Below are 26,399 nucleotides of genomic sequence, written 5' to 3'. Positions count from 1 at the left end.
GTCAACTCGACGCCCGTGCATCTTCTTCCATGGTTTGGGCTCCGACACCGAGGATACAACGCTGCAAACCACCTCCGATTACTTTGGTGATCTCTCGGATAGTGCACCGTGTTGCACCTCTATTAGATACGCCGTCCTTAATACCGTCGACTATACGTGGACAGATGCCACATTACAACAGAAAGTATGCAACTTCGCCATCTCTGTGAGCAGTACAAGCAGTTCGTCATCGAAGACGATCGCGGACACAATTATCGTGACGCACTCCATGGGTGGTCTAATGATGGGCGGCGCGTTGGCCAATGGCCGATGCTGTTTGGCCTCTAGTAGCACGTGGGTGAGTGTGAGTGCTCCGATGACTGGTAGTATGGGCTCCGACTACCTGCAGAACGCTTGTAGCGGAAGCAATGGTTTCCTTCAGGCTGTAGCCAACCTCATCGGCCAGTGTCCTGCCAATAACGCTGTCCTCGGGATGGCGTATCAGAACGAGGCGCACAGCACCTCAGCTCTGAACTCAGCGTATGTAGCGGCTCAGTCTGCTTTCCGGTCAAACGTCGACGCTGCGATGTGCAGTAACAATTACTCGGGTTTGTTGTCACTGTACCAGGCGGTGTACAAATTGGCAGGGGCCGTCATCCCTCACAAATCGAGCGAAAACGATGGTGTCGTCGAGTACCAGAGCTGCGCTGGAGGTCTTTCCACTTCAAAGTCTGGAAACAACTACGCCGATACCTTCTACGTGACCGGGCTTAACCACGACGACACAGCCTTCCGGAACGGTGACGCCCTCATCGTGAACTCGCAAAAGCCTGTCAAGTGGTTTGAGTGCCTGCTATAAGCGAGGATAGCACCGAACGAGTACGCCATATCAGTACGAACAGGCGTGACGGGATGAGACACAAGCCTTGAGCTTTCAAGAAGCAGGCGAATTCGTAATTGTAAGTCAAATCAAAATAGTCTTCATGAAAACGGTTAGGCACAATTTATTGTGCCGCTTGTCATTTATTTTAGCGACCGGTTATTTAAAGTCATGGCTGCGATTTTTTGTAGACAATTTTCGTGAGCTTTTGTCTTTAGCTCTTAATTGCGAATTTTACAGATGTGATTTGATTTCGGATGCTTCACTTTTACGACTGGTCAATCCAAATGGCGGCGTCGTTGAGCGGAACGAACTTGGTGCCGTTGTGTACGAGCTCTGAGGGATCTAATGACCGGGGCCTTCGCCTCCATGATGCTGGCGTGGACATTCTCCATGGAGCCAAGATTTCGTCACGAAAAGTGGCGCTCGTTGGCGTGCTCTACGTGCCGGAAGAAGAGAAGGATGCCACAGCCGAGCGCGGCCTTTTCCTAAGCTCCAGTGCTGTCTCCGTGCCCGAACAGGACTCCAGTGTGCTGCTACTGGTGCTGCGTGGCGTATTACTGGCCGACGAGCCGTTTTGGGGCTCGCTGCTACTCGTATTGAGCTCGCACGTGGTAGTAGCCAAAACCGGGCCCATATCCAGCTCCAGTTTCCAGGCGGCGTTGCCGTTCCTGTCAACCTTTACACAGCTACAAGTAGGAGAAACGGTAGTTGATGCAGATAGAAACGCGGCGCTGCTTAAGGAACTGGTGCCGCGCTTCACGTGGGGAGCCATCGACCTCAAGATCAAGGATATGAATGGGTGCGACTCAGTCTCGACCTACTTCGAGCAGCAGCTAGCCTCGGGCTCCACGGACGCTCAGCTTCTGTTGAGTGCTCTGGTTCCTACGAGAGACTGCGTGGTGCTCAAATCGAACTCGTTTCAGGGCCCTGAGGACCCGCACACGTCGCCCAAGCTGCTGACGCACGTGGCCGATCGATTGGAGTGCAAATCCTTCTTTGGTCGCTATTTGAACGGGTCACTACTAGCGCGACTAATTCGATCGTTGACACATGCAATGGCAGCTCCAGACGGCGTCCCTGTGGTGCTGCAGCGTGTAGTGACGAATGTACTCGCTGCGCATTGGCAGCAACTGGTGCAACGGGCGTTCAAGTCATATTGCGACCTGATGCACGCTCGACTGGCCGTATATGAACGAGCTCCTATCACTGCAGAGTATCTGGTGGATGTCACAGAGCGGAAACTTAAAGCGAACCAGTCGCAGAGCAATCAACACTCGGCTGTCGTGGATGCTGGACAGGGAGATTACTCGGTTTTCGATGAGTTTGGCAATTTAAAGAAGCAGCAAGTGTCTGATCGAGAAGGAGGGGGCAGTGCAATCACATCTAACACTCAAGCACCACTGAACACAGGCCTCTTCAGCTTCTTGAAGAATAGAGCCGGCCGTGCTCTCAGCAAACAGCTCTCACGTTTCCCCACGAACCGATGGAGTACCTCGATTAGAAGTGGAGGACAAACAACCAGTCAAGGTGAAAACGGAGAGCTTGGTGGTATCCTAGAGGATGCAGAAGCAGCGGAGGCTGACTTACACCAAGAGAATACTTCACAGACACCTGACTACCTTCTAGCACGATGCACCGCTCCCATCACGCGGTACACGGTGCCGATGGAATACCTGAACACACCTAGTGAAGCTATGCCCGTTAATACTGCTGTGCTGGATATTGTGCATGCTGAGGGCCTGGAAGAGGTGAATGCGTTGCTGAAGCCATTCCTAGTGGATCTACGAGGCCCGCCACCGTCATGGCCCGAGCTCGTCTGCTCACTGGACTTCCATGTTGGAAAGAAGAACTTGTGGGCGAAGTTGGGTCGCGTGCGAAGACGTTTTGAGCGCGCGAATGAAGTATCCTCGGCTATTTTCTGTGGTGAGTTGCTGCGTTATCTCCACTCTGTGGTACTCAGCAAGAACGAGACTGATACCGAGGCTCAACAACAGCAACAACTACGAGGTCGAGCTGTTTCTTCGATCATGTTGGTCGATAAGAAGAGTGGAAACGCACCCGTCGCGCTGACACGAGTGCCGCTGGAGTTGTTGACGTACAAGAACAACCTCGAGGCGATGGTGTCTCAATACAACTTCGTCGCGCGTGGGCCTCAGGCTGCTACTGCTCTTGCAGGGTTCCTGAATGGCCCTGTCCGCAGCCAATTGTTGTACTTGACGCAGCAAGAGTATGACCGCTTTTCGGCAGCTTGTGACGAGAAAGAGCATCGCATTGCAGAACTGGAGGATTCTCTCGACGATAAGGAGAGTCAAGTCAAGCATATCACAAAGGCGAACGCCGAGTGGGGACGTCAAGAGAGCGAGGCTGTGGCACAGATCGAGCAGACTCATGCAGAGCAGGTGAGCTCTCTACAGGGCGCAATTCGCAGTACTGAGACTCAGATCGCAAGCGCATTAGCTGAACAACAAGCTCTCTACCAAAGCACTATGCAGGCCACGAGACGCACTATCGACACCGTGGATAAGGTGGCAGATAAAGGTCGTGTGGTGTCGGGCTACCTGGAGCGCTACGAGAAGGGTCACGTTTTCTCATCACGCTGGCGACAATACTTCTACGTACTTAAACATGCAACGCTCACGTGCTACAAGTCAAAGAGTGGGTATGAAGAGCGTGGGCCTCCTTTCGAGCGTCCAATTAGCATCAGCGGCTACAGTGTCGTGCGGAGTCGTACAGATGAACTTAAGATCAAGCTGATTCCTCCTGAAGCGGGTCACCAAAAACTCCGCTTCCGCGCACCGGCCAGTGTTGGTCGTGAAACGTGGATGAAGCGGTTCACTGAAGCTGCACAGTACACCAGTCAATAATTACGGTAAATGTCTCGTGAAAATCAAAACGTAACTGCGAATTTCATGTGAAACGCAGAGGTTTGCCCAGCGAAGCAAGGAAATCGTCGCACTCTTCGGTATCTTGTTGCATATCCGGTTTGTCTGCAGGTGAAAAGCTTAAGGAAACAGGTCCTTCGAAGAAGAAATCGTGTTTAAGGGCCTGTAAGATAACACGTCGTGTTAGAAAGAAGCATCTTGTAAAAATCTTCGGCTCTTGATACCTTCCGTGCTGACAGTCTTTTACTCGGATCAAGGTCGAGCAGTTTGGACAATATATCCACTGCTGAAGCTTCAGCATCAGGGAAGAGTTTACAGAGAGGCAGAGGCTCGTATGCTGGAAACGACACTTTGTCGAAGTCTGGAAGCTCGCGTACTTCTGGCCACTGCTTCTCGATGTCACCTAGCACCTGGATAACTCGGAAGATCTGGTCGAGGTCGTTCTGTCCTGCAAATAACGGGGTGGGGCGTAGTAGCTCGGCGAATACTGTGCCCACAGACCACATATCCACCGCTGTATCATAATGTCGTGAGCCGAATAGCAACTCTGGCGCACGATACCAACGTGTGGCTACTTGATGAGAATACGAGCGTCCTCGCTGTCCCACGAATACCGTGGCGAGACCGAAGTCACTAAGTTTAAGCACTCCATCAGCACTTAGCAGCAAGTTCCCTGGCTTTAGATCTCGGTGCAATATATTGTGCTCGTGACAACAAGCGACACCATGCAGCAACATCCGCAGAAGCCCACGGACGTCAGCTGGACGCAGTGGTTCTTCCCGACTTCGCACGATACTGAGGAGGTCGGTAGGCATATACTCGAGCACTAGAGCAATGTAGCTGCCATCAGGCACTACGTCCAGCAGCTTGATGATCTACCGCGACAAGGCTATGAGCCAAACACGCGTGTCAGGAGAAAGGATGAATCGTACATTGGGATGCTGAAGCTGGCGCATCGTTTCGATCTCCTGGAACTGCGCAGCCGGTACGACAGAAAGCTGACCGTCGTCTTTCACTCGCAGCCGCTTGATGGCTCGAATCTCGCCTGAGGCCAAGTCTCTAGCGCGATGCACTTCTCCAAAGGCCCCGTTCCCGATCTTTTCTAGCAGTTCATAGCGACTTGCGAGCATCGCTACCTAGGTATGACGATTCGGATCTTCCGATATGGAAGCTATGACCTATATGACTCACAAGACATCGGTACTAAGTAAAGCATAAGCGACCTCAGTGTTCATTCGCAACTTAAATGACGCCTCTGCTAACTAAAAGAAAAAAAAGAATACAATGCCGGGTTCTTTCTTGATGCTGTCAAACTCGTTACAACTCGTTCACTAGTCCCGAGAGCCTCGTCGCCGATATGCCTGGACACCTTGCTGACCTGTCTGCTTAATGGTTGTTCTTCCACACCAGGTATCGCGTGTCGCCCAGCTTACGTGGACTCAGCTTGTGCTTGGCGAAGAATAGGATGGCCAGCACCATGCAGAGCGCACCCACGATGATGTACGCGATGCCGAGGAACGGGTTCCGGCCACCAAACCATGACGTCGTCGAGATCACGATGGATTTCTTTCCTTCGAACGTGCTTACCACAAAGTCTAGCAGCAACGTACAAAACAGCGTTAAATACAGTTTAAAACACCAAAAATAAATACAAAAACTTACTGCTGGAGACGAGGAACTCGAGCTCCGTACCCTCCGCCAGATCGGTGTCAATGCGACCGTAAAGTTTACGGAAGCTCGGCAGACCAGCCGTACGCATCCACACAATAAAGTGCTCGTCCTGTACACCGTAAGCAGGGGCATTCGTCGTCCATGCTGTCTTGTTGGTAATAGGCTCCTGGCCCTCATGCATGGGGATAATGTAGCGGTAACGCGGGTTCTGCCAGAGTAGCATCGTGTCATCAGCGTCCGAAAGATCATCCAGGTCGATGTTCTTGAATTTGGTCTCCACATCCGACTTCCAGGCGATACCGGTCTGATCCACAAGGTTCACCAGTGTCTTGCCCTCGTACGTGTCGTTCTGGTAGTACGTTCTACCGTTGTTCACGAGCTTGTTGACCCAGAAAATGTCGTTAAACAGACTGTTGGCAATCAGACCGCACGGCATCAATGTGTAGTCGGTCTCATTGTTACCGATCGCTGTCTCCGCTGTCGAGTTGTACTTGGACACACCTGTACCGGTCGTAGAAAGCGGTGAGCAATCGCTTGTACTAGCTGTGGCATCTCCACGAAGCTGTGCGTCACTGCGACTCTGCACGTAACGACGGTGGTTCTGGTAGAAGTTGTCGAGCTGATAGTACAAGTACACGGGCGCCTTCATCTCCTTCTCAATCTTAAACGTGATCCTACAGCCATGTTCCTCCACGTCAAACGAATCGCCCTCGCTCTCGTCACTCAGATAGCAGCCGCTGCCTTGATCCACGATGTTGGACGACGACGTCAGGTCCTCTCCGTCATACTGAATCGAGTATTCTACCACCTGCATGTAAATTTTAATGATTAAACCACGATAGTGATACACGGAGCGGCAGAGACGTACATTGTCCGACTCGGTATGCAGCACAATGCCGATGGGGATGAAGATGAGGCCTACGACGGCGAAGGTGCCGATGACCCAGTTGGGCGTGAGGATCGGCTGCCAGGCCTTGAGCTTCTGCTGCTTAAAGGGCGTGTCTAAAACGGTTTAAAACACAGTGCGACATGGTTAATGGGACAGTAAAAAATGAGGCTCCAGCAGCGACGCACCCTCGGGTTTCCTCGACTTCTCGTCCATAGTGGCGATGTCTCGCTCCAGGGTCTGTTTGCGCTGAAGTTGCCTTCCTCCTATGGCGTATGTCGACGCAGTGCCGACTTCCTCTCGATGCCGATGCCGCTAACAATAGGCGACGGGGGTTTCGCCGTTGTGATTGTCCCTTTGCATCAGAAGCCCATGGCTTCCCAATATCCAGTCTGGCTCGAATGAAGCCCGTACATTGGTTGAAACTGGATGATTACCGTGACTGCATTGGTCGATATTTTTAGCGACGTAATCGAACCTACACCTAATTCACACCACAGCGTGTGGACCACGTATTATTCACTCAAGCCCCGCATTAGCAGATACGACCATGAGCTATCGAGAGCGCGATGACCGCCGGGGCGGTTCCTCGTCCGGCAGATACGGCGGTGATCGGTCTCGTGACAGGCCACGTGAGCGAGACTCATACCGGCGTGACGGACGCGACGGCGCACGTGATAGGTCTCGAGACCGCGGACGTTCGGACATGGACGCACCGCGCCGCAATGAGCTCACTGGCAGCAGCCGAGACTCAACGACGGGAACATCAGAGCAGGAAGAGAGCCAGCCTAAGGCTTCCGGTGCGTGGGATCCGGCGAAGGAGGCACTGGCCGACCCCACGTGGGCCCGAATCTACATCTCGAACCTGCCCGCGGACGTCACGAGCGACGAGCTGCAAGAAATGTTCGGCGCTATCGGCGTTGTCGCCCGCGAAAAGCAGAAGCGCGGTTTCAAGGACCAGTGGCCGTTCAAGATCAAGATCTACACGGACACTGACGGACAACCCAAGGGCGATGCCGTTCTCACGTTCGAAGACTCAAACGCGGCTCGCACAGCTCCAGAATTCTTTAACGGTGCGTCACGACATTTGCAGATTATTTACACGTGCTTATTGACGCCTTTACTGCTGTTTCTGCTGCACAGGAGCGGATATCCGTGGCAAGACCATTAAGGTGGAGCTTGCTGGCAAGCCGGAGCCTCCTGTAGGAGGATGGCACGGCGGAGGCGGCGGAGGTGGTCGTCGCGGCGGTTCTGGTGGACGTTATGGAGGAGGCGATAGATATGGCGGTGGTGGCCGAGGTGGTGGGCACAGTCGATATGGCGGAGGAGGAGACCGTGACTTCCGAGACCGACCTGACCGCCGTTCACGCCCATACTGAACGCGGCAGCTCGCACGTGTCCATTAGTGCTTCTAGTGTAGCAGTCTTTATGAGCAGGTGGCGTCCAACAATAAAAATGTCCAGCATTTCAGGGGTGTCGTCCATCAATGAAGTCGTACATATCGGTGTCACGCAGTTTGCGCCCATTCGATTGGCGAAAAATACGATTTTAGCCAATCACTTATCCGATATTCAACTCAGTTCTCTTCCGTATCCTGATACTCGCCGGGCATGGGCGTCTTCAACGTTCTCGCGCTCTCCGCGGAGACGTCGGTGCTGGGCTGGTACTTCCTGGTGCCATTGGCATCTCCCGGAGGCCACGAGCTTCTTGCGCGCGACCTTCACTCACCGCTGCAGTTCCGTCAGTCCCTAGCGCCCCAAGCTCTCTTATCGCTGCTACGTTTGCTCTTCTTCGTGTACATCCGGCGTCGCAATAAGCGCGTACCGTCCACTCGCTGCTTCGTGTTCGTAGTGTCGCTACTAGAGGTGGTTGGCTGCTGTCTGGGCTCGCTACAGCCTATATTGTATCTAGACGGCCGGCAAATCGACACATTCTCCAAGCATCGCCGCGTGCGATGGGGTGGCTTCTATGTGGCTGTACTGGGCGTCATGGCCATCTTCAGTACGTTGCTCCAGCTTAGCTATATTCTGCAACTTAACAAGAGTCGGGGACGTTTGGCCGACGATAATCTGCTACGAGACGTGATGGGCGAGACTCCACGCGCCAAGTGGAGGTCCAAGTGGGCCACGCTGGGTAAGCAGCTAGCAGGCAGGCATAAACCTAAAGACCCGACGTTCGAGGCCATGGTGAGACTCTATGCGCATCAAGAAGGAGCCGTGGACCGACTCGTTGTGTCTTCAGACCGAGATGAAGCCGAGTTCGAGTTCTATCTGCCCCAACTGTGCAGCTTCTTGCTGCTGGATGCATTTTCCCGCTCTCCGCAATTGTGTGCAATGCTACTGCGTAAATGCAGCGTGTAAGTGGTTGTTTTAAGGTTTATATGAGTGGGTGAAGAGGGTTCTGACTCAAACTGTGGCTGTTTATTAGGTCCCATGTATTTGCACACAAAATGCTGTGGTACTTGCAGTCGTACTGTCTGCATAACCCAGCGTTTGCTACGGAGGCTGACTACCAGCGTGTGCAGATGCTAATTGACGACGTATCCGAACGCGGTGTGGCGCCAGCGATGGTCGTGGCTTGTCCGCCCAGTCCAGCTACCTCGGAGCACCAATCCCGAGCGAATCGCGGATCTGAGGTATCAGCTAGTGCACAGGAAGTCGAGGCTTTGTTGCCAGGCACTCAGGATGATCACTACGATACTTTCCAGGAGAATAACGACCTAGAGCGAGGACTGGCTAGATCTGCGATCGCTTCGAAAGCGTTCATCGGCGCTGGTGTGGAGCCTTTTGAGGTCGAGACGGCATTTTTGGGCTCTTTGGCCAACATTTCGTCGAATTTGCGTGCTGTGGCGTACAACCGGCGCAACGATATGGTGAGTTGTGGGATTTTATCACAATGCTTCCTTTATTTTACTCATTTTTGCTATGTTTTTTATGTAAATAGCTTCGTATCTGGCTGCAAGACTTAGAAGCTCAGTACCTGCCTAACAACTCACTGTATCTTCCCGTAGGGAACTCGTTTCACCGACTCAAGCACGTCCATGTGGATGAGAGCTTTACCTTCTCGACGCGAGAGCGCGTGCCGTTTCTGCTTTGTGCTGAGGTCGTCGACTACCCCTCTCCACAAGAAGAACGACTCAAGCGACGCAGCAACAGCGTATTCAATGGTAGACGCTTCACGCTCAGTTTATGGGATTCGGCCAGCACTCAAGACATGACAACAGCGTCCACACCTGCGGAACGCACGCCATTGATGTCTCCGGATGCTGCCAAACTGGGGTTCTGGAGCGAATCACGTACACCTAGCAGTCCAACAAGACTCCGCTCGTTCTCACACCATATTTCGAATAAAATGGTGCAACCGACTGAGCTGCTGCACGGACTGATCGACTCCCTGGTTGGTAAGACTCCGGGCGGGAAGAATCTGGACCCCAAGAGTGTGGCTTTACTCAGTAAAGTTGACGACGAATGTGGAGAGGATGTACCCAAGCGATTCCGCGAGTTGCCAGAGAGAAGTCAGAGCCAGCCTTTCTTCAAGAGTGAAGCATCTATTAAACCAGGTCTGACGGTAGACACAAGCGCGTCGGGGCTTCGGCCTACGCTGTCGGCACAGACGGTCCCTGCGTCCATCGTTCCAGTCACTACAGACATTGATGACATGGATTCTGTAAGCAGCGTCAGCGGTGCGTGGTCTCCCAAGTCAGACACAGTGATGTCGCCTCGGTCGGAGACTTCAGCAGCTTCACCGCATCATCTCGCGCGCTTTGACAGTACCGATCGGTTTTTGCAGGATTTATCCGAACGTGACTCGAAACTCGAGGAAGAAGAAGCTGAGGCCAATGATCCCTCTTCGGAATCCCGCAACCAAGCGGTTGGGGAGCCACTTGTCATATTTAAGGAGCGTTGGGCTGAAAAGGAACGTCGTATACAAGCGATATCTCCCTACGGCAAACTACCGGGCTGGAGATTGCTGCCTGTGATCGTTAAAAGCGACGACGATCTCCGTCAAGAGCAGTTAGCGTTGCAACTGATTCATCAGTTTGCCAAGGTATTTGAAGAGTTCCAAGTGCCGGTCTTCATCCGGCCGTACGATGTGATCGCCATCTCCGCCACCTCTGGTCTTGTGGAAGCCATCTCGGACACGATCTCCATTGACTCGTTGAAGCGCAATGACCGCGAGTTCACGACGCTGTTGGACTTCTTTACTCGCCATTTCGGAGATCCAAGTACACCTGAATTCCATAAAGCCCGAGCCAACTTTGTCAGCAGCATGGCTGGGTACGCGATCGTGTGTTATCTACTTCAGATCAAGGACCGTCACAACGGGAACATTCTGTTGGATGCTGAGGGCCACATTATCCATATCGACTTTGGCTTCATCCTGTCCAACAACCCGGGCAACATGGCCTTCGAGCAGGCTCCTTTCAAGCTCACGGCCGATTTTGTGGAGCTCATGGGCGGTCCTCGTTCTGCGCACTTCCGGCGGTTCCGGTCTCTGTGTGTACGCTCGTTCCTAGTGGCTCGGAAGTATCGTCACCGCTTTGTGTTGCTCGTGGAGATGATGTTGCACGGCAACGAACACTTGCCGTGCTTTGCCGGAGACCCCAAGGGCACAGTTGAACGTCTCGCCGCTCGCTTCCAGCCAGACTTGGACATCAACTCGTGCGAGGACTTCGTGCACGAACTGATTGACGCGTCCCTGGACAACTGGCGCACACGCTGGTACGACAAGTATCAGCGCTGGATCGTTGGTGTCTTCTAAGCGACCGCGTGCTCGAGATAAAAGACCACGAAAGATTATAACTTCTAGGTATAAGCCCGGCAGTCGGCATCACCAATTCAGACCTCTTTGTATCGATGAAACGACGCGTCTGTTGCTGCTTCAGGACACTCGTCCGTGCCCGTCGACGTCTTGCAGTATGATGGACCCGAACATGACCCGGCGGGCTCGAGCCGAGCAGAAGAAGAAGATCAAGGCTGCTAAGCGCAAGCTCGAGTCCGGATGGAAGCCTGGGAGATCAAAGCGTCGAAAGCAGAAAGCTGCTGCGATGATCCAACGTGTGTACAGGTCGCATATGTTGCGTCGGGCCTTCCAACGTTCTCGACACCACGTGCGCTTCACGTTCACGTCATTGCAAGCGTTTGGTCATGCTCGAAGCCGTCAGCATTGGCGCAATATTGACTTAAGGAGACTGTCACGTGAGGAGCTGAGACTTCTAGCTCTGACACTCAATTTACCGTCTACAGGTAAAAAGGTGCTGCTGATCTGTCGGATACAACGTTGGGTAGACCAACACGTGTTGGGTGGTGATATAGCGGCACAAGCTGCTGCTCGAGCTCTTGAGAACCGTCGAAAAGCTCAAGGTAGCGTCTTCTTCTATGAAGCTCATCCTGGAGCGGATCTCGTTGACATCCGGCCATTGCGAGGTCACCACATCACGAGCGTCGCAGCGGTACGCCGCTTTCAATTTATGCTCCCAGGTTTATTTTATATTGACAGACTTGGTGCGTGCAGGGCTCTGAATCGGATGCTGTATATGCGTTGGATGGTGCTCGAGGTGCTGCGTGGTTGTGTCGGACGGGAGGGTTAGCGTCACAAGTTGGACTGTGCAGCCAGATTCATCGACGTGATGAGTTCGAGTCGACACCAAGAGAAAGTCACTGGCTTGCTACGCCCGTCTTCTTGCATACACTGCGAGCTGAACATGTCGAACGCGTGTATGTAGCACGAGGCCATGCGATGGCGCTGGCCAAGGCTGGTGAGCTGTTCAGCTGGGGCGACAACGCACACGGAGCGTTAGGTTTTCCAGCCGAAAATGCAGCACAGGTAGCTCGAAACCGTGCGACGGTGGTCGGTGCACTCTCCAACTACCAAGCCGTGGCGGCTGCTGTTGGAGGACACCATAGTATCGCTGTCTGTGACCACGTTGCAGGCCACGATGGCGTGGTCTTCTGTTGGGGCAGCAACTCACACGGCCAACTCGGTATTATCCCTTCAAGCTTTAATAAACCCGCTGATGCACCAGCCAAGCCTTCACCTACGACATTTCCTCGTTCAGCCGTGATGCACCAGGTCGCAGCACTTCGCTCCGTTTCAGTGCGTCAAGTGGCATGTGGAGTGCTGCACTCGTTGGCGTTAACTTCAGACGGACAGGTGTTCTCTTGGGGCTGTAGCGATGGCGGACGATTGGGCCAAGGGCAAGATACCAAGCGTAGTAGTGACATCAGAGAGCCTGCTCTTGTGAATGGAATACTCGCGAACCTTGTCACTCTTACCATTGCTTGTGGAGCCTGGCAAAGTGCATGTATCGCAGCAGAAGCTTCACAGGTTACAAGTGGCGCTGGTCGAGTCTATACGTGGGGTACAGGTGTGTATGGTCAGCTTGGTGTTGGGAAAGCACAAGTCGCGTACGAACCACAACCTGTACGTGTGCCACCGCGTGAACTGGACGACGAAGTGTTCGCTACACGTCTCGCATGCGGAACACACCACACGGCTGTGTTGACAGTCGATAACCGCATCTTCACGTGGGGTAGTACACGTGCATTCAATGGCGTTCCAGCCGAATTGCGCTTATTAGGTGGCAAGCGCTTTGGACGCGTTGTGTCACTCGCTTGTGGACGTACATTCACTGTATTTAACACAGTGTCCCGAGACTCCGCTAGCTACGAGTGGCCTGAAGTACCACGTCTATGGCGTGATAAACCTGTCATTATACCGCGTCTGGATCTCTCGCAAGTACCGACCTTGCCGTTGTGTACATCGAACCCGTTGCCTCCGTTTAGCAAAGGCACGAAAGCTGTGAAGTTTTCTTGTGAACTCCCGTCGCTTGTGCGTCTTGAACCATTCGCCGATCGCCGCGCTCGAGAGGAAGAAGAATTTCTTGAAGCCAAACGTATTGACGATATTGACATCGAAACAATCGTCCACCCGTTGTGTCGACTGTGCTGGCGCTGCGATGGATTCCAACCTTCTCCTTTGCGCTTGTGGATGTGCCGTAACTGTGCACATGAACGTCAACTCCATGGAACAAGAAAGCCTGGAGTTCCTATGGGTGAATACGAAGCTGTGCGCAAGCTCCAATGTCTCTTTCGTGCACGACGTGCTCGACGGGTTCTACAACGTGCTCGTGAACAGCGGTACCAGAAAATCTTCAGCATTGAGCACAACGAGTTCTTCTACTACAACCTGTGGCAGGGCAAGAAATCGTGGACTCGACCAAAAGAAATCAGCGAAGGGTTCGAAGTCCCGATCCGTGATCCGGACGCTTCGCCGCGGATATTCCCTCCGCTCACACCTGTCGAAGCAGCTATCAAACTGCAAGCAGTACGGCGAGGTCTTCAAGCTCGACGCTTAGTCTTAAACTTGCTGCGTGATCGATACGAAAAGCACTTTGATTTAGAGAAGGAACGTGTGTATTACGTGCGAAAATTGGCAAGCAAAAAGGAGTCGCCGCCGAAGTTGTGGGATCCGCCGCCATTGCTCCGTAAGCGATACGATCTGGGTGATCCTGTCGAGATACAACGACTGGCCAAGTTCGCTACCATGACGCACGATGAAGCTGCTCGGATCGTTCAGCACGCGTACCGATGCCATCGAGGTCGTGAGTTCATGCGTCGTATTCTGCGTTCGCGTATCAAGAAACTCTGGGACGCAACGACCGGGAGGTTCTATTACTACAACGCCACTACTAAGGAATCGTCCTGGGAGAAACCCCGACTTCTGCTTAATGAGGCCGACGACGAACTTGGATCTACGACTGGTCATCATCAAAAACCAGCCCAGGGACGTCGACGAGTAGCAGTCACGTTGAGACCAGAGAAATTCCACAACGAGGAAGCCGCCGCGCGCACGATTCAAGCGTTGTACCGACGATTCACAACGCGTAAGATGCTTCTCCAGTTGATCACTCGCCGATATCGTAAAATACTGGACCCGGTATCTGGTCAACCATACTACTACGACTGTGTTTTGGGCACTGCAACCTGGTTTAAACCTGCAGTGTTTGGTGACTACGATCTTGAACTCGTGGACGACTCGACTGTATCTCCTTCCGGTAGACGACAAAGCACACTTGTAGCTCCTCAATCGTCAGTCTTGTACTCTGTAAGGAAGTTGCCACGCATCAGTGAGCGTGCTCGTCTCAAGCGACATAAACGAAGACTACAGCGTCTTCGGCAAATGTCACGCGATGAAGCTGCTTCGCGTCTGCAGCGGATGTGGCGAATCCGTCGCGCCAGAGAAGAACTACGCGAATTACTGTTCGACGCGTACGAGAAGATCTACGACCCCACCACGGAACACTTCTACTACTACAACCGCAAGACTGGCGTCGCAAAGTGGGAAAAACCCGCTCTACTCGTAGGCGACGGTCGAGATATCAAAGAGACGAAAATCATCAAGAGACGACGCTCCCACACAGTCACAACGCCCTATGAAGCCAAGCACGTCCTGTTCACATTCATGCGCTGTGCCGTCGCACGACTTGAACTCCACCGTCTTCTACGCGAGCGTATCCAGAAAGTTTTTGACCCCAACTCACGACAGTATTATTATTTTGATAAACTTACCGGCCAGTCCTCGTGGAAAAAGCCTGTGACGCTCAGAGGATACGACCTGTCTCCCGTGTAAGAAAAACAGCTTGGAGCTACGGAACGGGTTGACACGAGTAATGTAGCAGTGCTCCAGTGGGTAACCGCACAAAGGTGTCGACGCCAAGCTTCTTGCCACACGAGTGGCAGCTCTGGGATGACCACACTGTGACCGATCCCTTTCGCTTTGTAGAGAGCTGTTCTCGAACTTTGAAGTTCTCCATCTTTGATAATTGTTTCTTCACTTGTCCGTTGCGGAACCGCTCGACCTGGCGCTCTAGAACACGACGGAAGAAACCAGCCAATGGTGCCGCGGGGACATCGGCCGGTAAGAGTTCAAGCGCAGTGGATACGTCGATACGCTCCGCATACTTGTTCAACACGTTGATGGCTGCGTTCACGGCTTCACTCTGCGAGCCAGAGCTGGTTGACCGGTAAGGTTTCGGCGGTGAGCCAACGATTGCCGACGCCGTGCCGGACCCTGCTTGTGTGTGATACTGTGGACGCAGGTAGATCTTCAACAGCGTCGAATAGATAGAGGAATCCGCCGTCTTGGACTCGTAGCAGCGGTTGCAGTACGCCTCGGCCAGAGCAGCGTCCTTCAACTCCAGAGCATACAACTGAAGTACTTCCAAGTGACGTCCGAGCTTCGATAGTAGCGCTGCATGTTCATCCACCATTTCAGTAGGCGTACGACTCAACATTCGCTCGGGGTGGAAAACAGCGCCAGGAAACTCGAGGAACTCGAGTAGTTTGCGCCGTAACAGCCCCGTCATGCCACGTTGGGACTCCACACGACTCGTAAGACGTTGCCTTTGGGCTTGGATCAAATCCAGCAACAGATACACCACTTCGTCATGCAGTCGCGGTGTCAGTTGACAAGTTCCTTCATAGATCACTTGTGTAAGATACTCGATCGCCAGCATTTGGCTGCTGGTCAATGGCAATGCCGGCTTCTCCGCACCACCTTCGCTTCCCAGTTGTGTTCCATCAGAGCTGGGGGCAATCGAACAACTCTTTAAATGCTGAAGCACTGCAGATGGGTCGATATCTTTGTTGGCGTCAGAAACTTCACGCTGCGTAAAGATCGTAAGCCCCAAAGCCGGATTCACCGACAATACACGTCTCGAGAATTCAAACACCAGCTCCGCATGTTTCCTACCCAACACTCGAAGATACTGTGCAATAAGGACCATGTAGTCGTGTGAAGATTGTAGCTCTCCTGTGTCTTCACTTTTGTCCGAGAGTGCAGCTGCTGATGCTGCACTACGTTCCAGGTCTTCCAACAACTCAAGAGCCTTACGGTGCAGCTTCCGCGCAGAGTAAAACGCCAGAAGAGCCTTGAAACGTCCATGAGCACGCAGGAAAACCTCCGCTTCGCCGATCTCACACCAATTCTGGTCAGTGACCACCTCGAGCAGTGTACGCTTCGCTCGCTCTTGGTACTCTTCTTTCTCCGCCACCACAACGAGACACTTGACCAGCATGGTATCAATCAGCTCCAGTGCACTCTCTTCATTGGGACCAAAGCTGCTGACACGAAGACCCAACATCGACTCGCTTTCGTGATGCAAATAAGCATTGCGCTTACGACGCAGGAACCCGGTAAGAGCGAGCAGACTCTCCACCAACTCTTCACCTTCCAGAGTTCGGTTCTTGTTATTGTTGTTGTCTTTGCGTAGTGCGCTGGTCTTGCGAGGCAGGAGGTTACGCGGGAATAACAACAACACTTCCATCACGTCGATCTCGCTCTCGAACAAGAAATTCATGGCGTCCTGTCGCCTTCCCGATCGGAACAGGTCGAAGCCGTAATCCGCGTACAGTTTTCGTTGATCAGCGTCACTCAGCGGACTCTCCTCGGGGCAAAGCTTGCAGAGTGCGACGGCATCCTCTAGACGCCGATTCCCCATGGACGCGGCGACTTGCTGTGCAATCGGCAGCATCTGATGCGTCTGGACATTAAACGGTGGCGACACAGTAAAGAGAGTCGCAGGCCGGTCGTCTCGAATGTTTGCGTACGCATCTACCAGAGTTGCCGACGCTACGTTGATAGCAGCACAGACGCCGTAAGGAGCTTTGACCGGTATTGTCTGCATCAGTTGTAGAGATCCGAAGTTATATACTGCGATCTGCTCCGTCTGGTCTAGTAGCAGCAGCGGATGATGGTGATACGCGCCACGTGGAGGCGCATTGTAGGCGATTTTCCTCTCCACCTTCACGCACAATTGACTAGCCGACACGTCGAGTGCTTTTCCCTCGCTCTCATCTAGTTTTCTGTCTTCAAACGCACCATACTCGTCCTCATCGTCTTCGACCACGTCGTTCTCTTCGTTAATTGTTAAGATGACTGCGTGGTGTTTACCACAGAGTAACAAGTCCAGTACGTGCTGTCGTCGACGCGCCAGGAAGCGACTGGGCAGTGCCAGAGCGTCGCACACCCCGATGGAACCTTCCAGAGCTTCAGTTATCTGCTGCGTCACATCTGGAGAGACGTTTAGCGTCCGGCCACTGTCCAGACTGAGCACAGCCCATTGTTTCTTGCCCTGAATGAACACGTGACTCTCGCTGAGCATCACGAGCTGCTGCACAGGCGCTAGAGACGGCGGCAATTCGTGCTGTGCACGCGGCTCCAAAATTCGATTCACGCTCCAGTCAAAGACTTTCAGAGTGTTGGTCTTGAGTAGAACGCACAGTGTTTTGGCCTCCTCGTGGGTGGCGAAGAGTATGGCACCTTTGGTGTCCTCCCTGTCGAGTAACTGCGGGTCACTCTGTAGTGGCAGGTCTACGAGCTTCAAGCGGTTGTCGGTCAACGTGATGAAGACTCCCCAGTGGTCTAGAAAGACACAGCATGCGTGGAACAGCCGCTTGTTGTCCGCCTGCCAACGTAGAACGCCCGCACGGCCGTCAGATACGTAACTGCGTAAGTTTCCATCCGACGAGCCGACAAAGAGAAGTGGGGACAAGTCGCCCCGGACACGTAGGCTGCAGAGAAGACGCTCGGTCTGGTTTGGCCGCTTAGGTGGGCCTTCCACCTCCACAGTGACGCCGGCCGCGTACGCCGCACCAGGCGCGTGATCCGAGCTCATCAAGAATGGATAAAGATACGTGCTGAAATCGATAAAAGCGTGGTGCAGTAATCTAAAAAAACAAATGTCTTTACAGGGTTTTAACATTAAAATTGTGCTATTACAGGGTTTTAGCATTAAAATGGTGCTATTACAGAGTTTTAATATTAAAATGGTGCTATTGGTACATGTACATGTAATTGTTCTTTCAGTAAGAAATAAAAAAGCTGAATGAGAAATTCACCCAGACCAACAAAAAGTTTTAAAACCCGGTGTTTTTCTGACTTAAACACGAGCTGCGTGACACTATCTCTCCACAGGCCAAGACAAAGGCAAAGGAGTTGCCAACGCTACCTAAACACCGAGCTGCAGTCGGCGGTGGCGGTCAAGAAGGCGGCCGAGACAAACGCACCTACTTTCTCGAAGAAGATAACCAAGACGATGACAAACTGCAAGACATCAGCGCAACAGCGGACGTTGCGGACGACTGTGCAGCAGAACATCAACATGCCACGCAAGTCGAGGATGCACGAGATCGACGAAAAGAACGCTCCGAAGACCAGCGGAAAGAGCGCTCCAGTTTGCGTACCGCAATTTTTATTTTAATTTCTTCTAAATACACTTTGACGTTTGATCGAAATTGAACAGGCACATTTCGGTGATCGATCAATTCCAGCACTAGGATATCCAAAGATCCTTTTCGCTATTCAAGCGATGGCGGGGTCGATACGTGGATTCGCGTGGCTGTTGCTGCTATCACATGTGCTCTCGTGCCTACAAGTTTCAGATGCAGCGTGTGCCAACTCGTGCTCCGGTCATGGTCGATGCGGCTCTTCCAAGTGCGAGCGACTCCATTAAACAAATGATGAAAACAATATTATCCTTACTGCAACTCATGTTTCTTGCACTGTCGCTTGTAGTCAATGCACATGTGATCCCGACTGGGCCTTAGCACCCGACTGTTCTATGCGTAAATGCCCCAACGGTGTGGCTTGGACGGACAAGGCGAAGACGGCCAATGTGGCTCATGCAAAGGCCGAGTGCTCTAATCGCGGAGTCTGCGATTACTTTAAGGTACTTTTGACCAGGTAATGAATTCCACGGTCTTTACAAAAGGTTAACGTGAGTTGTGATTAGGGAGAATGCACGTGCTTTAATGGATTCACAGGGGCTGCCTGTCAACGACGTGCGTTGTGACACAAAAACTACCCCTTTGCTATACTTAACCGTATGGTTTGGTGTGTAGTTCGTTGCCCGTCAGATTGTTCAGGCCACGGATTATGCTATTCCTCAGCAACGCTAGCATTACAGTACGGTCCGGACTCGCCGCCCAGTGTTGCTGGTGATGGTGTTGGACCAGTGTACTCCAATTGGGAGAAAGACAGCATGTCAAGTTGTCTGTGCGATATGGGCTACACGGGGCCAGATTGCTCTCAGCGTACGTTGCAAACGTCTTGAGGGTTTGATACGTATTCTAACTGGTGATATTTGCAGTAATGTGTGCGAAGAACGATGACCCTCTCACAACAGGCCAAGGGCTCCGAACAATTCACATTCAAGTCGGAGCAGACGCATCAACTAACCTCCCGCTTGTAGGCTCGGTTCGAGTCCGTTTGCTTGGAGATGCCGCGGAGTTCAGCGCCGTCGCAGTTGCCGATGCAGCTCATGAACAGGCGTGCGCACAAGCGTTTCAGAGTATGCGCACGGTGTTGACGGCAACGTGTACGATCACAAGTGTGGATCCAGTTACTGCAGGAGCGATTTACACGGTGACATTCAAGGAGTGGGTGCATCTGGGTGGAGAGAATAACCTGCTGTATCACGACGGAAACCCGCCATTGACGAGCTTTTCCTGTGACCTGACCAAAGTGACAAGCCTCAACTCGCCTACTTGTGCTGTCACTGATGTCACGGCCACCAACATTATCGGTACGCACTTCTCACTTACCTTGTTGCATTGCGGAGAGCTAATCCGCGTTGTGGGTTATGTATTTTAGAGCATGTGTATTGCTCCAACCGTGGTCTTTGTGACTTTACTACAGGTCATTGTGTGTGTTATGCCGACTTTAAAGGCCTGGACTGTAATCAACCTTCTAACGTTCCGGATAGTATCGATGATAACGACGGATTTATCATCAATCCGTTGGGACTCACGTACACGGGCACCGTTCTGCACTTGAAGACGGCAAAAGGCTCGCAGGCGGACTTCTACTTTATGAAGATTAGTTCTTCCACGTTACCGATTCTTACGATGAACGGTATGGGAGATACGAAGCTTCTGAATGGAAATCTCCAGCTCTCGACGGGCTCGTTGACGATAACTACGATCGCTCAAACGTCTACAGCCGCGGATATTGCGAACACGCACGCTACGTTTACAGGGACCGCGTTGAAGATCCGAACTAGTAGAGCATCGAGCAATGCGTTTAAGCTGCTAGAGGCGATGACGGGCGACATAACCACTGTCGTCGAGATTCGAGGAGACGGTCTCACCACCATTTACACGGGCGGATTGTATGTTGTGACGGGGGGAGGAACGATCTCGCATACGTTGGACGGCCCCAGTCTTACCGTCACCAATTCGTATAACTTCTTTACCAACTCGCTCCTCAAACTTAGTACGTCACGAGCAAGTCGCTTCCCGACGGCAACTGATTTCGTGCTGATCGAGGCTACAGCGAATAATGTTCCAGCGTTCACAGTGGAGGCTTCTGGAAGAACTACAATTGCGGATGGAGGACTTGTCGTGAATGGACTGGGAGGAGCGCAGATTTCGAACTCGGATCCTGCAGCTTCTGCGCTCATTGTGAGCGCTACGGGGACCAATTTCGCTGGCGATGCTGTGGCGGTGAAGACGTTTTCTAATGTGGCGCACAATATGCTAAAGGTCACAACTAAAGTCGGTATCAGTCCAGCTATCGACTTGTTTACCATCAGTAACTCCGGACTTACGACTATCACGCAAGGAGGGCTTCATGTTGTAACAGGAGGGGCTACAATTGATACGGGTGGACTGCATGTAGGGTATGGAGGCGAGACTATCGACTTTGGAGGTCTGCGCGTTAAGGATGGAGGCGGAACTATTGAGTTGGGAGGGCTGAATGTGATTGACGGCGGTGGAAAAATTGCGTCGAAATCGGCTGTGTCAGATATCCTCGCGATTGAAGCTACGTCTACTTCATTCTCCAACAATGCCAGGGTATTGTACATCAACTCAAAATCTACGGTAGCTCCTTCCATTAGCATGCATTACCTCGTCGAAGCGACGGTAGGTGCATTGGCCACTTCCGTGTTCAGGGTGGACGCGACCGGGTTGACCACGATTGCAGGCCAAGGCAGCGGTGGAGCCATCATTTCCGACAAAGCCACCGGCACGACCAGTACGCTCGCACTCTCCAATACGGCCAGTTCGGGATTCTTAGGCTCGCTACTGTCCATGAGCGCAACGTCCTCGGACAAGCAATATACGTTCATCAGCGGCAAAGTAGGTGCCACGTCGGTGTTCACCGTGGCCGCGTCCGGGTTGACCACAATCGCGGGACTAGGCAGCGGCGGAGCCATCATTTCCGATACCGGGACCACGGACAACACGCTCGCGCTCACGAACACAGCCACTAGCTTCGACAAGACGATGCTCGCAATGACCTCCTCGGACACAGACGCCGCTACTGTCTTCTCGTTTATAGATGCCAGGCTGGCATCGCCGGCAACGTCCGTATTCACGGTGGATGGGTCTGGGTTGACAACGATTGTAGGCCAAGGCAGCGGCGGAGCCATCATTTCCGACAAAGCCACCGGTACGACCAGTACGCTCGCACTCTCCAATACGGCCAGCTCGGGATTCTTAGGCTCGCTACTGTCCATAAGCGCAACGTCCTCGGACAAGCAATATACGTTCATCAGCGGCAAAGTAGGTGCCACGTCGGTGTTCACCGTGGCCGCGTCCGGGTTGACCACCATCGCGGGACAAGGCAGCGGCGGAGCCATTATTTCCGATACCGGGACCACGGATAATACGCTCACGCTGATCAATTCGGCCACCGCCTTGGACAACACGGTGCTCGCCTTGAACGCCGCGGACACGGACGGCACCGTCTTCTTGTTTATCGATGCCAAGTTGACGGCCACGTCCACTACCGTCTTCAAGGTGGACGCAAACGGGCTTGACCACCATCGCAGCCGGAGGACTCAAGGTCAGTGCTGGTGGGGCAACCGTCACAGCAGGAGGCTTGAGCGTTGTAAGCGGTGGGGCAACCGTCACAGCCGGGGGACTCACTGTGACCGCTGGTGGTCTCACGGTGACTGACGGAGGAGCTGCCATTTCCAAAACCACCGATGCGGCCACGCTCACGCTGACCAATTCGGCCACCGCCTTGGCCAACACGGTACTCGCCTTGAACGCCGCGGACACGGACGGCACCGGCTTCTTGTTTATCGATGCCAAGTTGACGGCCACGTCGACTACCGTCTTCAAGGTGGACGCAACCGGCTTGACCACCATCGCAGCCGGAGGACTCAAGGTCAGTGCTGGTGGGGCAACCGTCACAGCAGGAGGCTTGAGCGTTGTAAGTGGTGGGGCAACCGTCACAGCCGGGGGACTCACTGTGACCGCTGGTGGCCTCACGGTGACTGACGGAGGAGCTGCCATTTCCAAAACCACCGATGCGGCCACGCTCACGCTGACCAATTCGGCCACCGCCTTGGCTAACACGGTGCTCGCCTTGAACGCCGCGGACACGGACGGCACCGGCTTCTTGTTTATCGATGCCAAGTTGACGGCCACGTCCACTTCCGTCTTCAAGGTGGACGCAACCGGTTTGACCACCATCACAGCAGGAGGCTTGAGCGTTGTAAGTGGTGGGGCAACCGTCACAGCCGGGGGACTCACTGTGCCCGCTGGTGGCCTCACGGTGACTGACGGAGGAGCTGCCATTTCCAAATCAACGGACGCGGCAACGCTCACGCTGACCAATTCGGCCACCGCCTTGGCCAACACGGTGCTCGCCTTGAACGCCGCGGACACGGACGGCACCGGCTTCTTGTTTATCGATGCCAAGTTGACGGCCACGTCCACTTCCGTCTTCAAGGTGGACGCAACCGGTTTGACCACCATCACAGCAGGAGGCTTGAGCGTTGTAAGTGGTGGGGCAACCGTCACAGCCGGGGGACTCACTGTGACCGCTGGTGGTCTCACGGTGACTGACGGAGAAGCTGCCATTTCCAAAACCACCGACGCGGCAACGCTCACGCTGACCAATTCGGCCACCGCCTTGGCCAACACGGTGCTCGCCTTGAACGCCGCGGACACGGACGGCACCGGCTTCTTGTTTATCGATGCCAAGTTGACGGCCACGTCCACTACCGTCTTCAAGGTGGACGCAACCGGCTTGACCACCATCGCAGCCGGAGGACTCAAGGTCAGTGCTGGTGGGGCAACCGTCACAGCAGGAGGCTTGAGCGTTGTAAGCGGTGGGGCAACCGTCACAGCCGGGGGACTCACTGTGACCGCTGGTGGTCTCACGGTGACTGACGGAGGAGCTGCCATTTCCAAAACCACCGACGCGGCAACGCTCACGCTGACCAATTCGGCCACAGCCTTGGCCAACACGGTGCTCGCCTTGAACGCCGCGGACACGGACGGCACCGGCTTCTTGTTTATCGATGCCAAGTTGACGGCCACGTCCACTACCGTCTTCAAGGTGGACGCAACCGGCTTGACCACCATCGCAGCCGGAGGACTCAAGGTCAGTGCTGGTGGGGCAACCGTCACAGCCGGGGGACTCACTGTGACCGCTGGTGGTCTCACGGTGACTGACGGAGGAGCTGCCATTTCCAAAACCACCGATGCGGCCACGCTCACGCTGACCAATTCGGCCACCGCCTTGGCCAACACGGTGCTCGCCTTGAACGCCGCGGACACGGACGGCACCGGCTTCTTGTTTATCGATGCCAAGTTGACGGCCACGTCCACTTCCGTCTTCAAGGTGGACGCAACCGGTTTGACCACCATCACAGCAGGAGGACTCAAGGTCAGTGCTGGTGGGGCAACCGTCACAGCCGGGGGACTCACTGTGACCGCTGGTGGCCTCACGGTGACTGACGGAGGAGCTGCCATTTCCAAAACCACCGACGCGGCCACGCTCACGCTGACCAATTCGGCCACAGCCTTGGCCAACACGGTGCTCGCCTTGAACGCCGCGGACACGGACGGCACCGGCTTCTTGTTTATCGATGCCAAGTTGACGGCCACGTCCACTACCGTCTTCAAGGTGGACGCAACCGGCTTGACCACCATCGCAGCCGGAGGACTCAAGGTCAGTGCTGGTGGGGCAACCGTCACAGCCGGGGGACTCACTGTGACCGCTGGTGGTCTCACGGTGACTGACGGAGGAGCTGCCATTTCCAAAACCACCGATGCGGCCACGCTCACGCTGACCAATTCGGCCACCGCCTTGGCCAACACGGTGCTCGCCTTGAACGCCGCGGACACGGACGGCACCGGCTTCTTGTTTATCGATGCCAAGTTGACGGCCACGTCCACTTCCGTCTTCAAGGTGGACGCAACCGGTTTGACCACCATCACAGCAGGAGGCTTGAGCGTTGTAAGTGGTGGGGCAACCGTCACAGCCGGGGGACTCACTGTGACCGCTGGTGGTCTCACGGTGACTGACGGAGGAGCTGCCATTTCCAAAACCACCGACGCGGCCACGCTCACGCTGACCAATTCGGCCACCGCCTTGGCCAACACGGTGCTCGCCTTGAACGCCGCGGACACGGACGGCACCGGCTTCTTGTTTATCGATGCCAAGTTGACGGCCACGTCCACTACCGTCTTCAAGGTGGACGCAACCGGCTTGACCACCATCGCAGCCGGAGGACTCAAGGTCAGTGCTGGTGGGGCAACCGTCACAGCCGGGGGACTCACTGTGACCGCTGGTGGTCTCACGGTGACTGACGGAGGAGCTGCCATTTCCAAAACCACCGACGCGGCAACGCTCACGCTGACCAATTCGGCCACCGCCTTGGCCAACACGGTGCTCGCCTTGAACGCCGCGGACACGGACGGCACCGGCTTCTTGTTTATCGATGCCAAGTTGACGGCCACGTCCACTACCGTCTTCAAGGTGGACGCAACCGGCTTGACCACCATCGCAGCCGGAGGACTCAAGGTCAGTGCTGGTGGGGCAACCGTCACAGCAGGAGGCTTGAGCGTTGTAAGTGGTGGGGCAACCGTCACAGCCGGGGGACTCACTGTGACCGCTGGTGGTCTCACGGTGACTGACGGAGGAGCTGCCATTTCCAAAACCACCGACGCGGCAACGCTCACGCTGACCAATTCGGCCACCGCCTTGGCCAACACGGTGCTCGCCTTGAACGCCGCGGACACGGACGGCACCGGCTTCTTGTTTATCGATGCCAAGTTGACGGCCACGTCCACTACCGTCTTCAAGGTGGACGCAACCGGCTTGACCACCATCGCAGCCGGAGGACTCAAGGTCAGTGCTGGTGGGGCAACCGTCACAGCAGGAGGCTTGAGCGTTGTAAGTGGTGGGGCAACCGTCACAGCCGGGGGACTCACTGTGACCGCTGGTGGCCTCACGGTGACTGACGGAGGAGCTGCCATTTCCAAAACCACCGATGCGGCCACGCTCACGCTGACCAATTCGGCCACCGCCTTGGCCAGCACGGTGCTCGCCTTGAACGCCGCGGACACGGACGGCACCGGCTTCTTGTTTATCGATGCCAAGTTGACGGCCACGTCCACTTCCGTCTTCAAGGTGGACGCAACCGGTTTGACCACCATCACAGCAGGAGGCTTGAGCGTTGTAAGCGGTGGGGCAACCGTCACAGCCGGGGGACTCACTGTGACCGCTGGTGGTCTCACGGTGACTGACGGAGGAGCTGCCATTTCCAAAACGACCGACGCGGCCACGCTCACGCTGACCAATTCGGCCACAGCCTTGGCCAACACGGTGCTCGCCTTGAACGCCGCGGACACGGACGGCACCGGCTTCTTGTTTATCGATGCCAAGTTGACGGCCACGTCCACTACCGTCTTTAAGGTGGACGCAACCGGCTTGACCACCATCGCAGCCGGAGGACTCAAGGTCAGTGCTGGTGGGGCAACCGTCACAGCAGGAGGCTTGAGCGTTGTAAGTGGTGGGGCAACCGTCACAGCCGGGGGACTCACTGTGACCGCTGGTGGCCTCACGGTGACTGACGGAGGAGCTGCCATTTCCAAAACCACCGATGCGGCCACGCTCACGCTGATAAATTCGGCCACCGCCTTGGCCAACACGGTGCTCGCCTTGAACGCCGCGGACACGGACGGCACCGGCTTCTTGTTTATCGATGCCAAGTTGACGGCCACGTCTAATTTTCCGTCTTTTCGGGGTGGAACCCTATCTGTTTTTGAACCCCTTTTCCCACCGGGAAGAATCT

General features: G+C 54.3%; 8 protein-coding genes across 8 annotated transcripts; 6 read left to right on the top strand and 2 right to left on the bottom strand.

Moving 5' to 3' along the window:
* Positions 1-268: 268 nt before the first annotated feature.
* On the top strand, positions 269-838 carry PITG_13780 (uncharacterized protein; the record flags this gene model as incomplete). The annotated part of the gene is made up of 1 exon (XM_002899428.1): positions 269-838. One exon carries the CDS (start codon positions 269-271, stop codon positions 836-838), a length of 570 nt encoding a protein of 189 aa, XP_002899474.1.
* Positions 839-1,146: 308 nt separating this feature from the next.
* On the top strand, positions 1,147-3,726 carry PITG_13779 (uncharacterized protein; the record flags this gene model as incomplete). The annotated part of the gene is made up of 1 exon (XM_002899427.1): positions 1,147-3,726. One exon carries the CDS (start codon positions 1,147-1,149, stop codon positions 3,724-3,726), a length of 2,580 nt encoding a protein of 859 aa, XP_002899473.1.
* Positions 3,727-3,769: 43 nt separating this feature from the next.
* On the bottom strand, positions 3,770-6,639 carry PITG_13778 (cell cycle-related kinase, putative; the record flags this gene model as incomplete). The annotated part of the gene is made up of 6 exons (XM_002899426.1): positions 3,770-4,619; positions 4,677-4,874; positions 5,131-5,339; positions 5,407-6,223; positions 6,284-6,417; positions 6,490-6,639. The coding sequence occupies 2 exons, from the start codon at positions 4,872-4,874 to the stop codon at positions 3,900-3,902; spliced, it is 918 nt and encodes a 305-aa protein (XP_002899472.1).
* A 212-nt stretch (positions 6,640-6,851) lies between these two features.
* PITG_13776 (uncharacterized protein) lies at positions 6,852-7,680 on the top strand (the record flags this gene model as incomplete). Its single annotated transcript, XM_002899425.1, has 3 exons — positions 6,852-6,954; positions 7,072-7,374; positions 7,649-7,680. The coding sequence occupies 3 exons, from the start codon at positions 6,852-6,854 to the stop codon at positions 7,678-7,680; spliced, it is 438 nt and encodes a 145-aa protein (XP_002899471.1).
* A 231-nt stretch (positions 7,681-7,911) lies between these two features.
* On the top strand, positions 7,912-11,062 carry PITG_13775 (phosphatidylinositol kinase (PIK-J); the record flags this gene model as incomplete). The annotated part of the gene is made up of 3 exons (XM_002899424.1): positions 7,912-8,657; positions 8,729-9,173; positions 9,245-11,062. 3 exons carry the CDS (start codon positions 7,912-7,914, stop codon positions 11,060-11,062), a joined length of 3,009 nt encoding a protein of 1,002 aa, XP_002899470.1.
* Positions 11,063-11,348: 286 nt separating this feature from the next.
* Positions 11,349-14,666, top strand: PITG_13774 (uncharacterized protein; the record flags this gene model as incomplete). The annotated part of the gene is made up of 4 exons (XM_002899423.1): positions 11,349-11,547; positions 11,590-11,753; positions 11,816-14,186; positions 14,413-14,666. The coding sequence occupies 4 exons, from the start codon at positions 11,349-11,351 to the stop codon at positions 14,664-14,666; spliced, it is 2,988 nt and encodes a 995-aa protein (XP_002899469.1).
* Positions 14,667-14,948: 282 nt separating this feature from the next.
* Positions 14,949-17,978, bottom strand: PITG_13773 (uncharacterized protein; the record flags this gene model as incomplete). The annotated part of the gene is made up of 2 exons (XM_002899422.1): positions 14,949-15,315; positions 15,373-17,978. 2 exons carry the CDS (start codon positions 17,976-17,978, stop codon positions 14,949-14,951), a joined length of 2,973 nt encoding a protein of 990 aa, XP_002899468.1.
* An 803-nt stretch (positions 17,979-18,781) lies between these two features.
* On the top strand, positions 18,782-21,274 carry PITG_13772 (uncharacterized protein; the record flags this gene model as incomplete). Its single annotated transcript, XM_002899421.1, has 7 exons — positions 18,782-18,796; positions 18,963-19,031; positions 19,095-19,143; positions 19,204-19,395; positions 19,452-19,886; positions 19,955-21,156; positions 21,230-21,274. 7 exons carry the CDS (start codon positions 18,782-18,784, stop codon positions 21,272-21,274), a joined length of 2,007 nt encoding a protein of 668 aa, XP_002899467.1.
* Positions 21,275-26,399: the final 5,125 nt, after the last annotated feature.

The sequence above is a fragment of the Phytophthora infestans genome, genomic scaffold (genome assembly GCF_000142945.1).
Source record: "Phytophthora infestans T30-4 supercont1.30 genomic scaffold, whole genome shotgun sequence".
In the NCBI taxonomy this organism is placed as follows: Eukaryota; Oomycota; class Peronosporomycetes; order Peronosporales; family Peronosporaceae; genus Phytophthora; species Phytophthora infestans.
This window is presented reverse-complemented; position numbering and strand designations above follow the sequence as displayed.